This window comes from Pseudocercospora fijiensis (genome assembly GCF_000340215.1).
Source record: "Pseudocercospora fijiensis CIRAD86 unplaced genomic scaffold MYCFIscaffold_10, whole genome shotgun sequence".
In the NCBI taxonomy this organism is placed as follows: domain Eukaryota; kingdom Fungi; phylum Ascomycota; class Dothideomycetes; order Mycosphaerellales; family Mycosphaerellaceae; genus Pseudocercospora; species Pseudocercospora fijiensis.
The window spans coordinates 2,618,525-2,636,885 of NW_006921541.1; the positions used below are offsets into that span (position 1 = coordinate 2,618,525).

Genomic DNA, 18,361 nt, shown 5'->3' on the forward strand with positions numbered 1-18,361 from the left:
GAGTAAATAGGGAGGTTGCGCTAGTAGGTACCTACTATAATATTATAGTAGACGCTTTCGGTATATGCTTTTCCTTTACCTTCTAGATTGCCGCTAACCCGAATACGCTAATCATTCTAGGTCGTCTATAGTTTTATATAACCCGGGGTGTCTAGCGCAACTGCGACGATAGCTCCTAGGAAGGAACTATCGCTAACTAGAAGGGTAACCGAGTCGTATTTACTAGTTATATCGGAAACACTAGCTACAAGTCCTACGAGGATATCCTTGCTGCTTCTAAGCGCTCTTCGGGAAACGCTATAGCGCGGTTGTAAGACCGGCAATCTGCGCTATAAGTTAGTATAGCTTAAATAGGTTATATCTAGAGGTACGCCGCTCCGTACGTTAAGGTAAGTTTCTAGGCTCTATACTAAGGAGGCGAATACTCGAAGCGATAGCGAGTATAACAACCCGGCAACGATAACCTAGTATACGAATCTCGGTAATAATACTGTCGTAGGCATCGCCGCTAGAAGCGGATCTACCCGAGCCCGAATCCGAACTAACTAATTAGAGCGCCGAGCTAATACTACCCCGGGGGTATTATTAGGAATCTAACGTTTTCGCCGGAATTATAAATTAGGATTACTAGCTATATACCTACCGACTTAAGGAGACTTCTAATAAAGTTTACGCGCTATTCTATTACGCTAATCTCCGGGCCTAACGTTAAAGAGAGAGGGCTCGGGTATTACGAGCGGTTAGTATATATACCCTATATAAAAGGGTAGCTAACAAGATCAAGCCTATAAAAGGTAGCGTACATATAACCGATAGGTCTAATCCTAGCGGAAATCCTAACTAGCGACAAAAGTGCCTTAACCGCGAAGCGATATTAATACCTAGGGATAGTCTATACGACTAGAGGTATATTACTAAAAAGTTCTCCGCTATTCCTAGGGGATCGAGGCTAACGCCGGAGAGACTAGCTAATATCAAACCTAGCATCGAGCTTTCGGATCTTAAACTAGATTTGCTATACGAGCTTCTATATAACCGCGAAGCCGTATTAGTATATAACTTTACGTATCTAGGTAGGATTAACCCGGAGGTTGCCCCTTTATAAAGGATCCGAACGATCGAGTATAAGCCTTAGGCTTACCTAGGGTTTAAGCTAAACCTAAGCCTAAGAGGTATAGTTAAGGATATAATACGGCAGCGTATAAAGGCTAGCACCTTAGAGCCTTCCTATGCCTCGTATCGCAATCTATACTTCCTAGTTTAGAAGAAGACAGCTCCTAGGGAACTAAAGAAGTACCGTCTAATTAACGCTATACAAAAGTTTAACGCAGTTATAATTAGAGATGCTAACCTCCCTTTAGAGACTAATAGGTTCTCGGAAGCTTTTACTAACTGTATTGTAGCCTTACTAGTTAATGTTTTCTCGGGCTACGACTAGATCCCTCTCTATTCTAATAGCCGTAACCTTACTAGTTTCGAGACACCTCTTAGGCTATATAGACAAACTACCCTTCTATAAGGGGCAACTAACTCCGTAGCCTAGTTCGTTCGTATTATAAACCAAGTCCTCGCGGCCTATATCTCCTATATAGCGATACCTTTCCTTAACGATATCGGCATTAAGGGCCCTAAAACTAGGTACGACAATAAAGAAGTAGAGCCTAGTATCCGTAGGTTCTTTCTCGAATACATTTAGAACCTCGATAGTATCCTCTACGACCTAGAGCGAGCTAACCTAACGGTATATAGGGAGAAGCTTTAGCTCCTATATAAACGAATAAACATTGTCGGGTTTGTAACTAATAAGAACGGCCGCTATCCTAACAATGCACGGGTCCTAAAGATTGTGTCCTAGCCCGACCCTACCTATTAGAAAGATATCCGGATCTAGCTTAGAGTAGTCTCCTACTTTCGCATCTAGGTCGAAAACTTTGCGTTAGTATATAAGCCTCTATACGCTTTGCTTAAGAAGGATATAGAGTTTAAATAGACCTCCGTTTACTAAGCCGCTAAGGACAAGGTTACTAAGGCACTTATTAGCGCGCCTACGCTTACCTCTATTAACTACTCGGAAGGCGTAGGTCTACTAATTGTTGCTATCGACTCGAGTAGGGAAGGCTACGGCGAGATACTAATACAGTATAATCGTAAGAAGCCCTCCTTACGTTACCCTATCTAGTACGAGTCCGGTCTATAGAAACCTATCGAGGCCCGATATAATACTAGTAAGCGAGAGTGCCTTAGTATCTATAAGGCTCTTAAGAAGTTCCGACCTTGGCTTTTTAGAGTGTTCTTTCGCCTAGAAGTCGACGCTTAGACGCTAGTCTATTAACTTAACCGTATAGCCTCCGACCTGCCTAACTCTACGATAGCTCGGTAGGTTGCCTAGATCTATTTGTTTAATTTCGACGTCTTCTATGTTCCTAGTAAGAAGCATACTAGACCGGATAGCCTTTCTAGAAGGCCTACTATAGAAGAAGATATCGCCGAGATAATAGAAGAAGAGGATATCGACGCGGTTATTAACCGCACCTTCTTTACTACCTTCTATATTAACGCTATACCGGTAATTACTAGGTTTACTACTAGCGACTAACCTAGTAACTAGCCTAACGAAGACCCTACTATTAACGGCGAGGACTAGGACGACGCTAAGGCAGGCGAACTAGGTAGGGATAATATCCTTAATAGGGTCTACTCCGACGACTCCTATAATATCGCCTACTTCCTTACCTATACGAAGAGAGCTCCTAGTCTATTAAGGAGTTAATACCGTCGTATTATTCGCTATTCTCGGAGGTTCCTTATTAAAGATCGCATCCTTTAGCGATAGGCTATAATTAATGTACCGCTCTAGCGTATTATTAACGATCCGGCAGCCTAATAAGAAATCCTTCGTTCCGTTTATAATAAGCTCGGCTATCGGGCGGTAGAGGGCACCTTCGATATCCTTCGTCGACGCTACTAGTAGGACGGCGTATAGGCTAATATCTCTTGCTACTATAAGAGCTATCCTAAGTGCAACTTTAGGAACAGCTACCGACGTCTAGGAGAGCTACGTATCCCTACTACCTAGTTAGTTAGGGAGCGGTAGTATAGCGATAGGGTCTATCTTAGCCGTAATAATAGCCTATATATTATTCGAGAGGGTCTTTCTTAATAGCCGGAGGCCTATTATTTCTATAAAGGTTGCGGTGCTATTAATGCCCGTAATATAGCTACCTTCCTGTTTAAGGATCTGTTTTACCGATAGGGAACACCTTACGAGGTTATCTTAGATAACGCTACGAACAATATAGCTAAGGAGGTTTAAGCGCTACTTATTTCGTATAGGGCGAAGAACGTTCGTATCTCCCTATACTATCCCTAGTCGAATACTATTATTAAGCGCGGCTATCGGTCGTTAATTAATACCCTATCTAAGATAACTAATAGTAGCGATAGGTCCGTTCCTATCTCTACCCGCGTTCTAGCCCTTCTCTAGGCGGATTGAACTACTATTATCGACACGACTAGACTCACGCTAGCAGAGCTTATAATTAGAAGGGACGCCGTTCTTCCGATTAAGTTGTCCTACCGTATATATAGCGTTTACGACTAGGGGTCTGTTCGTACTAGAGCAGATCTCCTTACCCTACGCGCTAAGGCTCTTAAGGATATAACTACTACTTCTTAGGAGGGACTTGCTCGACAACGTCGCCTTTATAAGGAGGCTAAGTAGTATTTCGACGACTATAATACTATTAACTAGGAGCCTCTAAAGGTTAGCGATATAGTCCTTCTATACCGGTCCGAGCTAGAGTATAGTTACTCCTACAAGTTAGCCTTTAAGTAGAAGGGTCCTTATAGAGTAAAGGAGGTCCTTTACTCGGGTTCCGTATACCTTCTTTAGGAGCTAGATAGTGCTACCTTAAAGCACTCTCACCCTCGGGCTAATCTAAAGAAGATTGTTAAGTTATACGAACCTGCCCGCCCTCCGCCGACCGAGGAGGAGGTTAGTGCCTCTATAGACCCTCTACCGTCCTTAGATACCTATCGGGAGGAGGATCCTACCGCTATTCTAGATCCTGTTCTGCCTAAGAACTATGCCTATCCCTAGATTCGTCTTAGTAAGCTATTAGAAATAACTTAAGAACAAAGGAAGGGTTATATACGGATTAACTATATATAGAGCGTTTCCGATATTAATTCCGATTCTAATAGTAAACTAGACTTCTAGCTATCTAACTCTAACTCCGAGGAACCTAACTAGTCTAGCGATAAAGACCGCCTAGAATTATAGCTAGACGACCCTAAGACTAAATAATCGTATATCCTTTCCTGCCTCTACTACGTTGCTTTCCTTGCCTCTATTAACCATTCTCCGCGCTGTTAATATAGCGCTGCCCTTTGCCTTTAGTCCTTACTGCCTATTCCTAGTTCCTACGGATATTAATACTCTTAGTTATTGCCCTCCTTTGCTTTTACTTTATCTATTATTTTGCTCTTTTGTCTTTTACCTTCGATTAATGTTACTATAGCTTTACTCTTTTTGTTTTTCCTTAGAAAGAACTGTACGAGGTATAACTTCCGAATAATACCCCGGGGGTAGCATTCGGAAGCTAGCCGAACCTAACCTCCCGCCCTTCTAAGACTACTTCCCTCTAGTTTCCTAGTCTCTAGCAACCGCCCTTAGGTAGTAACGATAACAAGATACTCCGCTAGAGAAGATTGTTCCTACCCTAATTAGTATTAGTTACGCGGGACACTAAGGAAGGGAGGATCCCTCTCCCTTCCTAGCTCTTAGATAGACGTAGCAACCTAGGCCTATAGCCTCTAAGAATAGGGACCTTAGGCCGCTAAGCTTAGTATCTAGAAGAAAGAAGAACGCACGGGCTACGTTTATATACCTGCTACTATAAAAGGTAATGCTGCATCTATAACGATAGTGCTATAGGCTAATATAAGCTACGCTAGGCCTAGGCGATTTGCTCCTAGTTGCCGAGTATCTCTAGAGAAAAGCTAATACTACCCCGGGGGTATTATTAGTCCCGCTAGCCTTACTACTATAGATTACTACTAGGTACTCGAACTTACTAGTTACATTTCGAGTGCGCGGGAATCTACGAAAGCTAGAGGTTAATAAAGGCGCGTAGTCGCTACTAGCAATTAGCTAGATCGATTATTAAACTTTAGCCGCTCTACTAATAAAGGAGTCTCGTATATAGCTTTACTTTTTAGAGTCTATATATAATCGTTATCCGTTTGCTTTACCGGAATATACGGACTACGCTACCTTCGTACCCTATTTAAGGCGAGCCTTCTAAGCTCTTTCTTCTACTCGAATACTAACTAACTTACTACCGCCTACCCCCCCCCCCCTCTCTTCTATCTAAACCCTTTAATTATTATTAACAAGCTACGAACGTTTTTGCAAACTCGTTACTAACTCCTTTCCGCTCCGGTCGACTAAGATGTCTTCCGGCGCCCTAAATCCGCTAGGCGCTAGCAGTAGTAGCAACCTACTAGCCCTAAACCTAGGCGTACTAGTCCCGATCGAAGCCCCCTCCGATAGCGCCTTAGCTGCTACAACTAGCCTCGAGCACTGCTTCTAGATCGTTAGCGCCCTTAAAGACCCTTAAGAGAAGATCTAGAACGCTCGTACCCTGCTACGCGTTATTAATAGGAATATTAAGAAGGCTGCTATCTTAGTTACGTACGGTATAAACAACTTATATTAGTCTATCGGTAAGCGTATCTTTAAGCGCGAGGTCCTTAACGATATAGATATCGAATAAGCCTTTCCTATCGTTTATAGTCTCGAGATAGCCGGTACCTAGATTCGGTTACGCTTTAAGACCCTCGACTAGGCCTTCGAATATTAGGGAGGACTAAGTAGTCTTCCTAAGAGCCTTATTAACTTCGCCTACGGTAGACAAGAGCGTGCTAAGCAGGTCTCTTCGTTCGTTAATAAGTATAAGGTCCGTCGTTAAGGCGCCGAGCATCTTTCCTATACTATAATCTATCGTATATCTACCGCTAGCAAGAAGGTAGGCAAGTAGTTACTTAACTTGTCCTTTACGCTTAACGACTTTACGATAGCCTACTAGAAGAAGTACTACGATGCGATTGTCTAGGTCGATCTTAACGTATAGACAACTAAGGATCTACTAAAAGAGAAGGGCTGTCGTATTAATAGTATAGGCTTTATTGTTAAAGGTTAAGAGGCTCCTATCGTTAATGTCCTTAAACGTAAGGCTCTTCGCCTAGAAACCGAGGCCGATACGGCTACTAGTCTTACGCTCGCTATAGAAATGTAGGCTAAAGATCGTCGCTCGACCCGCAACCGTAAGGTCCCTTAAGAAGTTTAAGACGAGCGCGCTAAGGCCGAAGTAGCGCGTAAGAAGGCATTGTATACTCGCTAGGCCCTCCGTAAGGCTACTAAGAAGTACAGCACTCCTTCTAATACCGACTATAGTACTAACTATAGTACTAACTATAGTAACTCGGATATTAATATACTAGATATACTACTAGAAGATGTCTCCTCCGAAGGCTCCTTTAGCGAGCGTAGAGATAGAGGCCTCTCGCCGATCCTATTAACTAAGAATATCTATAGTTCTTATAAGGGCGACTCTATTGCGTACCTTATTACTAATATCGATATAGTTCCTAAAGCCGATATAGGTAAAGCTCCTACCGCCCTATCTATCTATTAACAGCTCGACGACCTTAGTAAGCTAGGTAAAGAGCGGTTTACTATATATACTAACTATATTAAGAAGGCTACTAAGGTCTGTGGTCTTTACGCTAGCGCTAAGACGAGTGTCCTTATTAGCCGCCTATTAAAGATTAGACGTAATGTCGCTAATTAAGATGCCTTCGCTACCCTTAAGGCTAATTAGGCCTATGCTAACTAGTTTCCTAGACGCCCTGTTGCCGCCCCGATATCTCTAGGACTCTACGCGTTTAACCCTACTAGTACTATTACTCGCGCCCTTACGCTAACGGATCGCTAGAGCAAGTTCGTTACTAGTATCCTTAGCTAAGGCACCTCCTTCGACCGCTTTCGCTAGACTAGCAATGCTATCTTCCCTTAAGTCTTTAGTTAGTTACAAGAGCCTCGTAGAGCATATCTTCCTTTCCTTATCGACCTAATATAGGAGGAGTTTAAAATGTATCTTTAGTATATACGTACGATACCTAAGTCTAAGTAAGAAGGCCGCAATGCCCTTTAAACTTATAGTATAAGCAACTAAATCGTCCGCTAGCACCCTGCCCTATAGCTCTTAGCTATCGCCCTTCGACCTAATTATATATACGAGCTTATCTCCGTCCCTAAGCCTACTAAGTTCTTTAAGGTTAGCGGTACTTACGAAAACTGTCCTTCTAAGGAGTCTGCTCGTCTCGGACAAGATATAGTTAAGCTCGCAGCTAGCAAGGGTACTAGTTACCTACGCATTAAGGTCTACCTTATGTCTAAGGATAAGACTAGCTACTCTACTATTATCGAAGGCATATATTAGCCCGAGGTCTTTACGAACTAGGTTGAGAAGCTTAAGGCTCGTAGCCTAGTCCTACTAAGCAAGATCGGTAAGCTTACTAATAAGCACCTTACCGACGACGACCTCGACTATATATTCGATAGTTAGCCTAATAGTAAGGGACGCAAAGCGGAGTAGATCCTTAACCCTCTAAAGGAGTGCGAGGTCTCTATTTAGATGCTATACCTACTATATAGTAATCTAAAGACTAAGAGCAACCGTATATTAATTAACCTAGGCTATTCTCGCGTTATTAACGGCACTAAGGTTAAGGGCTACGAGAACTTAACAGTCTCTTAGGTTACTAAAGCGTACCGTAATCTAACCGCCCTCCTAGCCTCTAACTCCTTCGTACTATTCGCTTTCCCTATAGCTATCTTAGTCGAAGGCCTCGGCTATATCTCCGACGCCCTAGTTAGTAGGATTCCTTAGTTAAGTTACGTTGTTTAGAACGAAGTTAAACAGATCCTCTAGCTTAATAACGAGGGACTTAAGGAATATCTATATAATTAGGAGAATGCTACGACGGAAAAGGCTACTAACCTCCTCGTTAATTAAGCTTTCTATAAGGGATAGTACTTCGGTACTAACAGCTTTAACGTATACAGAGGAGATTTCGAGAGCCGACTAGCAGATAAGGTTATTGCTAGTAAGGATTACGGCGCGTTAAAGCAATAGTAGGTCTATATAGTATTGCTTAGGAAGTTGTTTTTATATAATTATAGTATCTAGGATTAATGCTACCCCGGGGGTATTATTGCGGAGTTCTAAGAATAGCCTTAGCTAAGAGCGCTAAGGATGCATACATATTTGTTTTAAGCGCGCATAATGTAAAACGTGTCTAGTTAGATACGAAGAAAGGGAGGGATATTAGCTAGTAACCGGCCCTACACCTATAGGCTAGTTTTAAGCCTATATAAGAGGCCTCCTTCTATAGAGTAGATAGATTATTAACCTCGTATAGCACATTGTTTATATTACACTTCTACAATGCCTATATTATAGGGCTCTAGTTATTAGCCTAGGCGACAGTCTCGTTATCCTATCTTGCTAAACATAGCTGCCTATATTGCTATAGGTTATGTTACCCTCGGTAGCCTGTACTATTGCTACAAGTAGTAGTAGTAGTATTAGTTTCCGTCCTTTACTAAGTACTATAGTAAGGCAGAGAAGCGTAGTATACTATTGCTCGATATTGCTAAGTAGCTTAGTCCTTATCTATAGAATACTAATCGGCCTATAGTCTCTTTCTTCGTAAAGATAATAAATAAGCTTATCGGTAAGAGAGATATTTTAGTATAGGAAGCCTGCTACTAGTTACTTAGTTTACCTCTTTTATAAGGCTCGCGTTAAGTATAGAGCTTCGATTGTCGCCTTCCTTAGAATTAAACGAAAGTTAAGCGATACGATAAGCGAGCTAGCGAGATCGTTATATAGGGTAAGTTACCGCTGCTTAAGTATATCGATCGTCTTAGTATCTTACCTAAGAAATTTGCTAAGTCGGACCTCCTAAACCGGCCTAATCTTACCCTCTTTAAGTTCTTAACTCGTTAGGACTTTAGTATATTTAAGATGCGACCTTAGGCAAAAGCTCGCCTGCTTAATTACTTTCCGAAGTACTCCGGCAATCGGGAGGAAGATAATAGCACGTACGAGGACTATTATCGCACTAAGATCGTATTATATTACCTATTCGATAGCTAATACCCTACTCTTCTATATACCTTTAGCGATTACGTAGATAAAGAGTTTTATACTTAGTAGGATGCTTATAACTAGTGCTCTTATAACTATACTTACTATCCTTTCGACTACTTCGGCATTAATCTGCCTATACCGACTAAAGACCTGTTTAAAGAAGAATAGTATAATCTAGAAGAGGAAGAAGCTAAGGGTAAGCTTCTCGTACGCGCTATTTCTAATCGTAACCCTATAGAAGAAGAGGAAGACCTTAACAACCTTAGCAATCGTAAGTTAGATAAGGACTATAATTAGACTCCTTATATTAGGCGTTACGATCTCGGACATTAGCTTAAGGACTAGTAGAAGAACAAGCGTAGTACTAGTAATGCTTATTAGAAGATTAGTAGTATTGTAAACCTATAGCAGAAAGTTAATAGCCTCTCCCTAGAACAGCGGCTCTAGTATAATCGTATCTATAACTACGCTAACGAGTTACTAAATAGCGCTACTATACTAGATTAGATCTTGCTTAATATTAATAGTAAGGCAGGCGTTAGCAAGTCCTATATAATTAAGCTTCTCTCTTCCGCTATTAAGGAGATAGTAGAACAGTAGGATTCTGCTAGCGTATAATACTAAATAGGAAACCCTATTATGCGAATTGCTTTAACTAGTGCTGCTGCCTTTAGTATTAAGGGCTCTACAATTTACTCGGCTTTCCGCTTGCCTCTTACGATAAAGGAGTATATACCGCTTAAGGGTAGAGCATTGTCGGCTTTCTAGGTATATATAAGCAATATACTCTATATTGTTATTAATAAGAAGTTAATAATTGACTTAGTAGAGCTATACTAGATCGATAGGCGCTTACGACAGGTCGGATAGCAAGATATAAGCTACCCTTAAGAAGATTAAGATAATCCGGAAGTCGATACCTTATTGCCTTTCCGAGGCTTTACTATCTATATATATAGCGACTTTAGTTAATTACTCCCGATTAGAGGCCGCCCTCTTTTTAGTAGACCGACCCTAACTAACTTACCTAAAGTTGTCCTAGGTCGGTATATATAGCATCTCTTTAACGAGACTATTTAGCTTAATATTATTTAACGCTAGTAAGGAAATAACCTAGCAGTATAGGCATTTAAAGATACGCTTAAAGGTCTATATATAGGTCTAGGCAAGTTAACTATTAAGTAATAGCAGACTCTTACGACCCGTATCCGAGATGCTTCTTATTCTTATCTAGTGCAATATAAGGATGCGATCCGGCTATTTAGTTATAAGAAGTAGGTATCGACTCTTAACTATACCTTAATACGCGACAATTAGCAACTAATTAAGCCTATTAAGGCTAAATATATAGGTCGTTATACTGCCTAAGCTAACTACGAGACTAGCGGAAACCTATATAAGATCCTTCTAATCTATATTAACGCCCGCGTTATAGTAACTAAGAACCTTTAGGTATAGTAGGGTATTATTAATAGCAGTATAGGTACCGTCCGCGATATAATCTAGGCTAAGGACGCATTACGCACCGATTAAGAGGTTGTTAACGAGGATATACCGGCTATTATACTAGTCGAGCTAGACGAGTATTCTAGACCGACACTAAACTAGGAAGTTAATAGTCTACTATCGAATATAGTACCTATTGTGCCTTCTCGGCGCGAATAGAAGTATAACGATCGCACTAATAGCTAATATATCTATACTTAGTTCCTACTAACTATCGTATATACTATTATAGTTTATAAGTCGTAAGGTATAATATTAGATAAGGGTATTCTTAATATCTCTAAGAAGGACTTTACGCCTACCTTAACTTATATTACTTACTCTCGCTTCCGCAACCTCGATAATATCCTATTTAACGAGCCTTTTAATTACGACCGCTTTAAGGGCAAGCTATATAAGTTACATATCGACCGCTATACTAATTATATTCGCCGTAAGAAGCAGCGAACGTTGCCGCCTAGAGCTATACTTTCCTCCGACCTACCGTACCTAGACATTAAGGCCGCTAAGCGTAACAAGCGTTAACAGTAGCGCGATCTATAGACTCTATAAGCTTAGTAGGAATACTATCTTTAGTAGTAACGCGCGCGAGAATAGGACTAGGAAGAGGCTCTCTGTCGTCGTTAGTAAGAAAAAGAGGCCTAACTCGAGGCAGACTTAGTTGAAATTGCTAAGATAGAGTCTCGTAGTCTAGGCTAGCAGCCTAAGTCTTCTAACGAGGAAGCTACCCTTCTAGTCGCATCTCTTCCGTTTCTCGAGCGTATACTTATAATACTTATTATTCCTAGAAAGCGTATATTACTTAGGGTACTACGTCGAAACTTTATAGAGGTCTATAGCCGTCGTATATAGGGCCTTAACTTTACCGATGCGCTACGCAATATAGCCGCCCGTAACGAGGTTGTTATTAAAGGCCTAAGTATAAGTATTCTAAAGCGTTATACTAATTAAGATTAGGGTTGTCTTAGCGATCGACAAGTCGCTAGCGAGTTCCTTAATAACGAGACCTTCTAGCGCAATGTTAATGCTAACCGCCGAGCCTAGTAGTCTTAGTTAGAACAACTCCTTCGAGCTAGTAATATTATAGATAGCTAATAGGGTACTTAGTACGACTAGGGCACCTAGTAAGAGTAAGATACTAAGATAATAGACACTAGAGATAAGGAGATTAATAAAGATATACGCATTTAAATTGCTTTAGTTAATAAATAGGCGCGTTAGTAGGCCTTCGATAATCGATTACGTCGCAATTAGGAGAAAGACTTAGAGATAGCGTAGGGTAATAACGATAACGAGACCTTCGAGTAAAGGATATAGCGATAAATATATAGTTATAGTAGCATAGATACAAGCGCTCTAGTAGGCGCTAATCTGAATTTGTTCTCGAGCTCTACGCCGTCGCTCCGCTCGAATAGGACAAGCACTGTAGGGCTTGAACGATACTTTATACGACTTGAACTTCAACACCACAAACTTCGACTTCAAGCGCCGACTTGGGTCACTACGTCACACCTGACAAGGTGCGCTACTTTCTGCGATCAAGGCGATCAAGGCGATCATTAGAACAAGAACATCTGTCGCCGCGCGCAAGCTCGACCACAATATCGCCAGGGTGCAATTGCGCTCCAAAAGGTACGCAAAATCACGCCGATGCCATATTAACATCTTCAGCTAACTAGTCCGGTAGTATTTCAAGTCAAAAACAAATACCAAAACGACCATGGCTGGCGACAACCTCGGCAGCGTTCCAACGGCGACTACCACCGATCAAGACGCGTCCGCGCAATCACTACCATCGAACGAGTCTGGTGCGAATGACAGCATCATAGTTCCCGATGACAAGATGCCAAAGCGAGCATCGTTTATGGGCATTCCGCCGGAAATGAGGCTGCGCATCTATGACTTCCTGCTCAATGGCAGCAGGATCACGGATCTCAAGACCCCTTACGGCTTGCCTCACTCCTGCTACGTCGACAGTCGGTTCGAGGGGCCAGAGGAGCAACTCAAGTGCCGATGTGCACGTCCAGTTCATCCACAGATACTCGCCGTCAATCATCTTGTGTTCGAAGAAGCGTTCAATGTGATGTACGGCACTACGGAGCTTCGTCTCAGGCTTCCAGAGTGTGGAGAAATTCATGCTACGCTCCCAAAAATCCCTGTACACGGCAAGGAAAAAGTTACGAAAATTGTGTTCCTATCAACCTTCACTGCGCTCGATATCAAGCTTTTCGACGAGGAAACACCCTCAAACGCCATCTCGCTTCTGTTGCACCGACTCTCGCTAGACTATCCATCCTTGAAGCATGTTCGACTGTTGATTGATTTGAACGCGATTGGCTTTCATAGATTCACCCCGGATTTTGCTCCAATCGCAGCTATTCTCAGACTCCCTCAAATCGAGAGTCTTAACGTAGAGCTGCTGCGACGCAGTGGCCTTTGCGTAATTGCGCAGAAGTTTGCCAGTGGTCTCGATGCAAGCTTGCGGGCGGAGATGGCGGCTTTGGGCAAGAATGTCAAGATCATGTCATGGGGTAAGGAGGTGCCGATACGGGTCGAAGATGTACGATGAGGAGGAAAGTGACTAAGTCGCTCGACTATTCGAGCATTCGGCAAGGTGAAATGAGTCGGACGGCGTACTGATGAGGATGATGGGAAGAAGGCATTGCATATTGGTTTCGGCTGGGATGGGTTTCGGAAAGCAGAAGACTTACTGGTTCGATGCTGTGGAACAATCGGATGTGACTGATGATTCACTACATGCTAAAGCACTGGAATTGGTGGGATATTGGCCCGCACGGATAAGAGTCTGGCGGAAGAGATCCTGAAGTTTGCAGGCAGGCAGGCAGGCAGGTGTCTTGCCGCCAGCGATACACACTACTCGACGAGATGATGTTGCCTTGGCCCCATGGCGAGCAGCCTGCAGCCTAAAACATCTATCTGCATCCCTCAATGCAGTTTACATTCAATCTCCCTTCTTTCAACTGGTCGGGCACCATTCAAGGCTGATGGAAACGATCTGGGCTAGTTCCATCACCAAGCACGCCGTCAAAAATTGCCGAACGTTTTTCGATATAACTGGAGGACACGTCAAGTAAGCAATTGTGTCTGAACGCGAACAGTCTAATCGCTCTCGTGACGGAAATTGGCTTGATACACAACATCGATATCGCATTGGTGTCACTAAACCACCCACCCCTCAGTAAATTCATTCTTGCCAAATTTCCAATCATAATCCATTCCCTTCGCCACTTCGCGGGCCTTTTCCATCGAAAATAGCTCGCTGAGGATCCACAGCGCCGCATCGATACCGCAAGAGACACCTCCAGCTGTGATGATCCGTACACCAGTAGGACTCCTGCCCGTATCGACCCACCGTTTCCGAACCACGTTTGTCTCTTCGCCCGGAGCGTTGTTGGCTCTGCAGATCTCACGCAGCGTGTCCAGGTAAGACCAGTGACATGTCGCAGTCTTGCCAGATAAGGCACCTATAGTACCCAAAAACGCAGCTCCAGTGCAGACCGAGAGAATCCATCTATGCCTGCCTCCTGACGAACCAAAGCCTGCAAAAGTCCTCAGCACCGCGAGCAGATTTTCGTCGTCCTCGATGGCTTTTTGCACATTTCCCGGCGGAGCTCCTGGCATAACTAGAATCTCGTATCGACTGAGCTCTATGCTTCCGTCTGATTTGGTGGCCAAAAGCTCCAGGAGTGAAACTTGTCGTTTCAAAATTATGCCTTCGGATGAGGCGATGGTGTCTTGCGAAGATGCAATTGTGATGCGACGTTCTCGAGTAGGGATACGAGAACTTCCAAAGACTTCGCTTGGCCCGGTTAGATCCATAATATTCAGGCCAGCGAAGGCTATGGCTAGGATTTCGAGTCTTTTGGTAGGCATTTTGGTTGGTCTTTGCAGATTTAGATATGTGGGGTCGGTATACAGGTGTGAGTGGAATCTACGTCTGCGCGTGCGAGCTTGCAATAGTCGACTGTGGACTCGTGGTGTTGGATGAACATTTCAATGAACTGGCGTGATGTCTAGAAATTCCAATCGCAAGCCCTGACATGGGAAAGCACGGGCCCAAAACCCTCGCTACAAGGCACGTGATTAGCATCCTGCGTTACCAGGTCCGATACGATTATGAAGCCGTCACTTTGGCATGAGATGAGATGGAGGTACTGGGGAAGGAAGGCATCAAAAGGCGTGAGTTTGTGCTGATTGTGACAACTCGGCGGACTTTGGAGAGGCGAAGACGAAGAGTGTTGTGCTGGCACGCGATGAGAGTCTTCCGGGTCGTCTAATCAATTGGAATGCAAGTGGGAAAATTTCGGAGACGGGTGTGCTATGAGATGATGTTCTTGAGAGAGATACGCGCTGGAGAAGTGATGTTGGTGGTGGAGAGAGCAGGATCTCAAGACTTGGCGCTGTCGGGCCGAATTCTTCCGAAATTTTGGGCAGTGAACTTGGCTGGACAGCAACACGACTTCATCAACCACAGAGGCTTCGTCTTGCAATGCTTTTCTGCTGCTTTATATCACTATCATGGGCTCCGGAAGCTCGAACCGAAGGGAATTGGACCGAGGTAAAGCTTCAGCGAACACAGCCCTTGGAGTCGCAGAAGGCTGAGAATACCTAGCGGGTACTGCGATGGAATGGATCGGGAGAGAATGAGGTATCGAACGTGCTTCGCGTTGTTGCCGATCTGGTTGCAGAACTGGAGCATCATGTTTGGTGGTATCTCGAAGGTGTTTGAGCCGTAGAGGACTGGCGATGCCTAGGGACAAGTAGGAAAGTCAGCAAAATCCAGACTCGCGTGCAGGCGAATCCGTCAAGACCGGCGGTAGAAGCGTCGTAACATGACAGGTTCGTACTTGTCGCTTACCTTATTACAGACCTGATGACAGGTGGCGAGAATGTTTGGAGAAAGTCGATTTGAATCGTATAGTTTGCCGAATTGTGTGCGGGAGATAGAGCCTAAGATGAAATCGGGATCGCTATGAAGCGCCAGCTCGTAGACGCAGTTCTTCACCTCGGCCGGCAAGTTGAGGAAGCCGACTCGAGGTTGTAGTAGGGTTTGTGCCATCTTGGACTTTGAGCGCTGTCGAGGGGTCAGTATAAAGCTAGATAGAAGCCGTGCAGTGGGCGAGATGATACGTGCCAATAGCGCCAGAGTCTCTCTATCACCAGTAGGGCTCCAAGTGTCGCGCTTCGACTCGTGCAGCCAAAGTGATTTTGTAATTAGAAGTTGAAATGTTTTGTGCGCAGCGAAGCTTTGACTAGTGTATGCACTACAGCATGTGAAGCTGCTAGCTTGCTTCATGTGAGCGAAGGAGTAGACATCACATGAGCAAATATCCACTTCCGACGGGTCTACTCGCTTAAGGGATTATGCACTTGACTGTTGCGCGCGTGCTAGACTAAGGGGTGGCTGGTAGCATAGTATCGTTGATGCTTGGAGTGCCTTATGCAGGACGGAACATAAACGTTTGAAGGGCTCCAGGGATTCCGAACAGGCCGTGTGCCATTGTCGTCTTCGCTCCAAAGTGAGGTCTTATGTACGCAACCAGTATCATCAATGGAGCGTGGTTCTTGGAGCTGCGTTCGCAAGAACCTCCAGTCTGTAGTGGTTCTGCTCAAAATATGCCGAGCATTCCGTGAGAGGCGAGTGGTCGGCCAAAGAGACCTAAGTATTCCAATCGATTGTCAAAATACACGGTGTCTTAGCACTTCATATTTACACCTCTTCTTTTCTCTGCTTGTCGCACTTCAAACATGACCTGCACGCCGACAAAGAGCGTCGCACACGCTGCCACCAAGAAAATGCGACCTCCCATGCTGCCCACGATGCCATTTACCAACCCCTTGAGACCATCAAGGCCGACTGCAAAGCCAACCAGATTTGCGGCCATCATCATGAGAATATTACCAACAGCACCAACACCGCAGAGAACTCTGTAAGTATTCGGCCTGTCCTTCCATTTCCTCGCAGGAAACGTCAGCGTCGCAATAAGCTCTGGCAGAACGAAAAGGGTGATGAGCCAGCCCCACATCAAAAGCCGAAGATTGATATCGTGCCAAAGCGCCACGAATGTGAAGACCGCCAAGAAATTCGCAATGCCGTGAAACTTGCTTTTGCCTGATCCACCAAGCGGCACGTAGATGTAGCGTACCACGAACCGGTTGAAAGATCTATGCCAGCCACGCCAGAATGCTAGCGCTGAGTAGTTGTCGGACATGCACCGCACCATATTTTCGGGAGGATCGATGCCATCGACGAGGGACCAAAGGCGGAAGAAGCGCCATGGCAGGAGGAGCTTCAGCCAGATGATGTGAAGATTAAAGTAGCCGAGCATGCTGAGCTGGAAAGGCGTAAAGACATTCCAGTCTGGATTTGACTTGCTGATGGCGACGGCGTACAGATAATGTAGGACTAGCTCCATGCAAAGGAGGCACAAGAAGAAGCGGATTGCATAAGGTACGATGCGATCTCTTGATGTCGATGAGAGTGGGTAGCGAGACTGACTGATGTATTCGTTGAAGTTGATGATAGGCCCAGTGAGGTAGAGAGGAGAGTATAGGACGTATGCAAGATAATTCCGGAAAGTGAAATCGGCTGGCTTGGCTCCAGCTGACGTTCGTTCTCGCTCTGACAAGTTTGCAGGATCTAGTCCCTTCTTCTAAAATGCATTAGCTTGAACAAAGGTCATGAAGGTACGGTATGGGTCTCACTTCGATGGGAGAGCTTGCTCTGCGATCTAGCATCCACAGATGATCGAAGTTGAATGCGATGAGGCGAAGCACAGTGATATTGAAGAGAATCTCCCAGCGTGGGATAAGCCCACCAAATCCATCAATCCACGAACCCCAATTATCTCCAACAGGTGTCTCGGCACCTTTAGCCGTGGGCGGCAAGGTGACTGTTGCAATGTCGGCGAACTTGTAACCATGGCACAGCTCATTGGCAAAGAGGACTCCGATATTGAAGATCCAAGTCGAGACGGCAACGTACTGCTTGGGCAGTGCTGTGGCTATTTGGTAATTAAGATAGAGAATGGTAAGAACCTTGAGGGCTGATACTCCATGTAGCGCTGTGATGAATATCAGAGCAAAGCCTACATCGAAGCGAATGCGTGATTCAAGTCTGGCATCTGCGGTATCCGATTTAATTCCCTCTGATGGCTTTGCCGACCCATTGACATGCGCTGCCGAGCTGCCTCCTCGCAAGGATTCATAAGCTTTTCTGAGCAGTGGGTGAAGTATCAGCACCAGACCCATGTAAGGTATATTGTCTCGAAAGCCAGAGTATTGGGAGTCCGAGTTGTCGACCTTTCGTCCTGGAATCCAGCCTGGTTCAAGAAGACCCTCATAATGTTTATAGCTCGGATGGCTTGGAATTGAAACATCATATACCGATTTGAACATAACCGGGACTATGGTCAAGAAGGCAATGTAGTAGGGAACGAACTCCAGTGATCTCCATTTTGATGGTTCTGCTGTAGCCAAAGGCTGTCCAGTGCCGGCAAACCGCGTGTCGAGAGTCTCGACCTTGTAGAGATCTCTTATTCGCATGGTGGAGGTGTTGTGATGAAGGAGTGGTAAGATGGTTCAGGAGACGTGCCGTCGGAGAACGCGAGTTC

The 18,361-nt window shown here is 44.3% G+C and overlaps 5 protein-coding genes across 5 annotated transcripts; 1 reads left to right on the top strand and 4 right to left on the bottom strand.

The window, feature by feature from the left end:
- Positions 1-4,352: 4,352 nt before the first annotated feature.
- On the bottom strand, positions 4,353-12,392 carry MYCFIDRAFT_179484 (uncharacterized protein; the record flags this gene model as incomplete). Its single annotated transcript, XM_007933557.1, has 4 exons — positions 4,353-4,368; positions 12,187-12,228; positions 12,257-12,301; positions 12,328-12,392. The coding sequence occupies 4 exons, from the start codon at positions 12,390-12,392 to the stop codon at positions 4,353-4,355; spliced, it is 168 nt and encodes a 55-aa protein (XP_007931748.1).
- Positions 12,393-12,447: 55 nt separating this feature from the next.
- Positions 12,448-13,655, top strand: MYCFIDRAFT_179485 (uncharacterized protein; the record flags this gene model as incomplete). Its single annotated transcript, XM_007933558.1, has 6 exons — positions 12,448-13,266; positions 13,298-13,304; positions 13,352-13,465; positions 13,494-13,504; positions 13,533-13,553; positions 13,593-13,655. 6 exons carry the CDS (start codon positions 12,448-12,450, stop codon positions 13,653-13,655), a joined length of 1,035 nt encoding a protein of 344 aa, XP_007931749.1.
- A 252-nt stretch (positions 13,656-13,907) lies between these two features.
- MYCFIDRAFT_33518 (uncharacterized protein) lies at positions 13,908-14,621 on the bottom strand (the record flags this gene model as incomplete). Its single annotated transcript, XM_007933042.1, has 1 exon — positions 13,908-14,621. The coding sequence occupies one exon, from the start codon at positions 14,619-14,621 to the stop codon at positions 13,908-13,910; it is 714 nt and encodes a 237-aa protein (XP_007931233.1).
- A 643-nt stretch (positions 14,622-15,264) lies between these two features.
- Positions 15,265-15,807, bottom strand: MYCFIDRAFT_79272 (uncharacterized protein; the record flags this gene model as incomplete). Its single annotated transcript, XM_007933559.1, has 2 exons — positions 15,265-15,498; positions 15,607-15,807. The coding sequence occupies 2 exons, from the start codon at positions 15,805-15,807 to the stop codon at positions 15,265-15,267; spliced, it is 435 nt and encodes a 144-aa protein (XP_007931750.1).
- Positions 15,808-16,444: 637 nt separating this feature from the next.
- MYCFIDRAFT_33300 (uncharacterized protein) lies at positions 16,445-18,293 on the bottom strand (the record flags this gene model as incomplete). The annotated part of the gene is made up of 2 exons (XM_007933028.1): positions 16,445-17,401; positions 17,454-18,293. 2 exons carry the CDS (start codon positions 18,291-18,293, stop codon positions 16,445-16,447), a joined length of 1,797 nt encoding a protein of 598 aa, XP_007931219.1.
- Between the last annotated feature and the right edge of the window lie 68 nt (positions 18,294-18,361).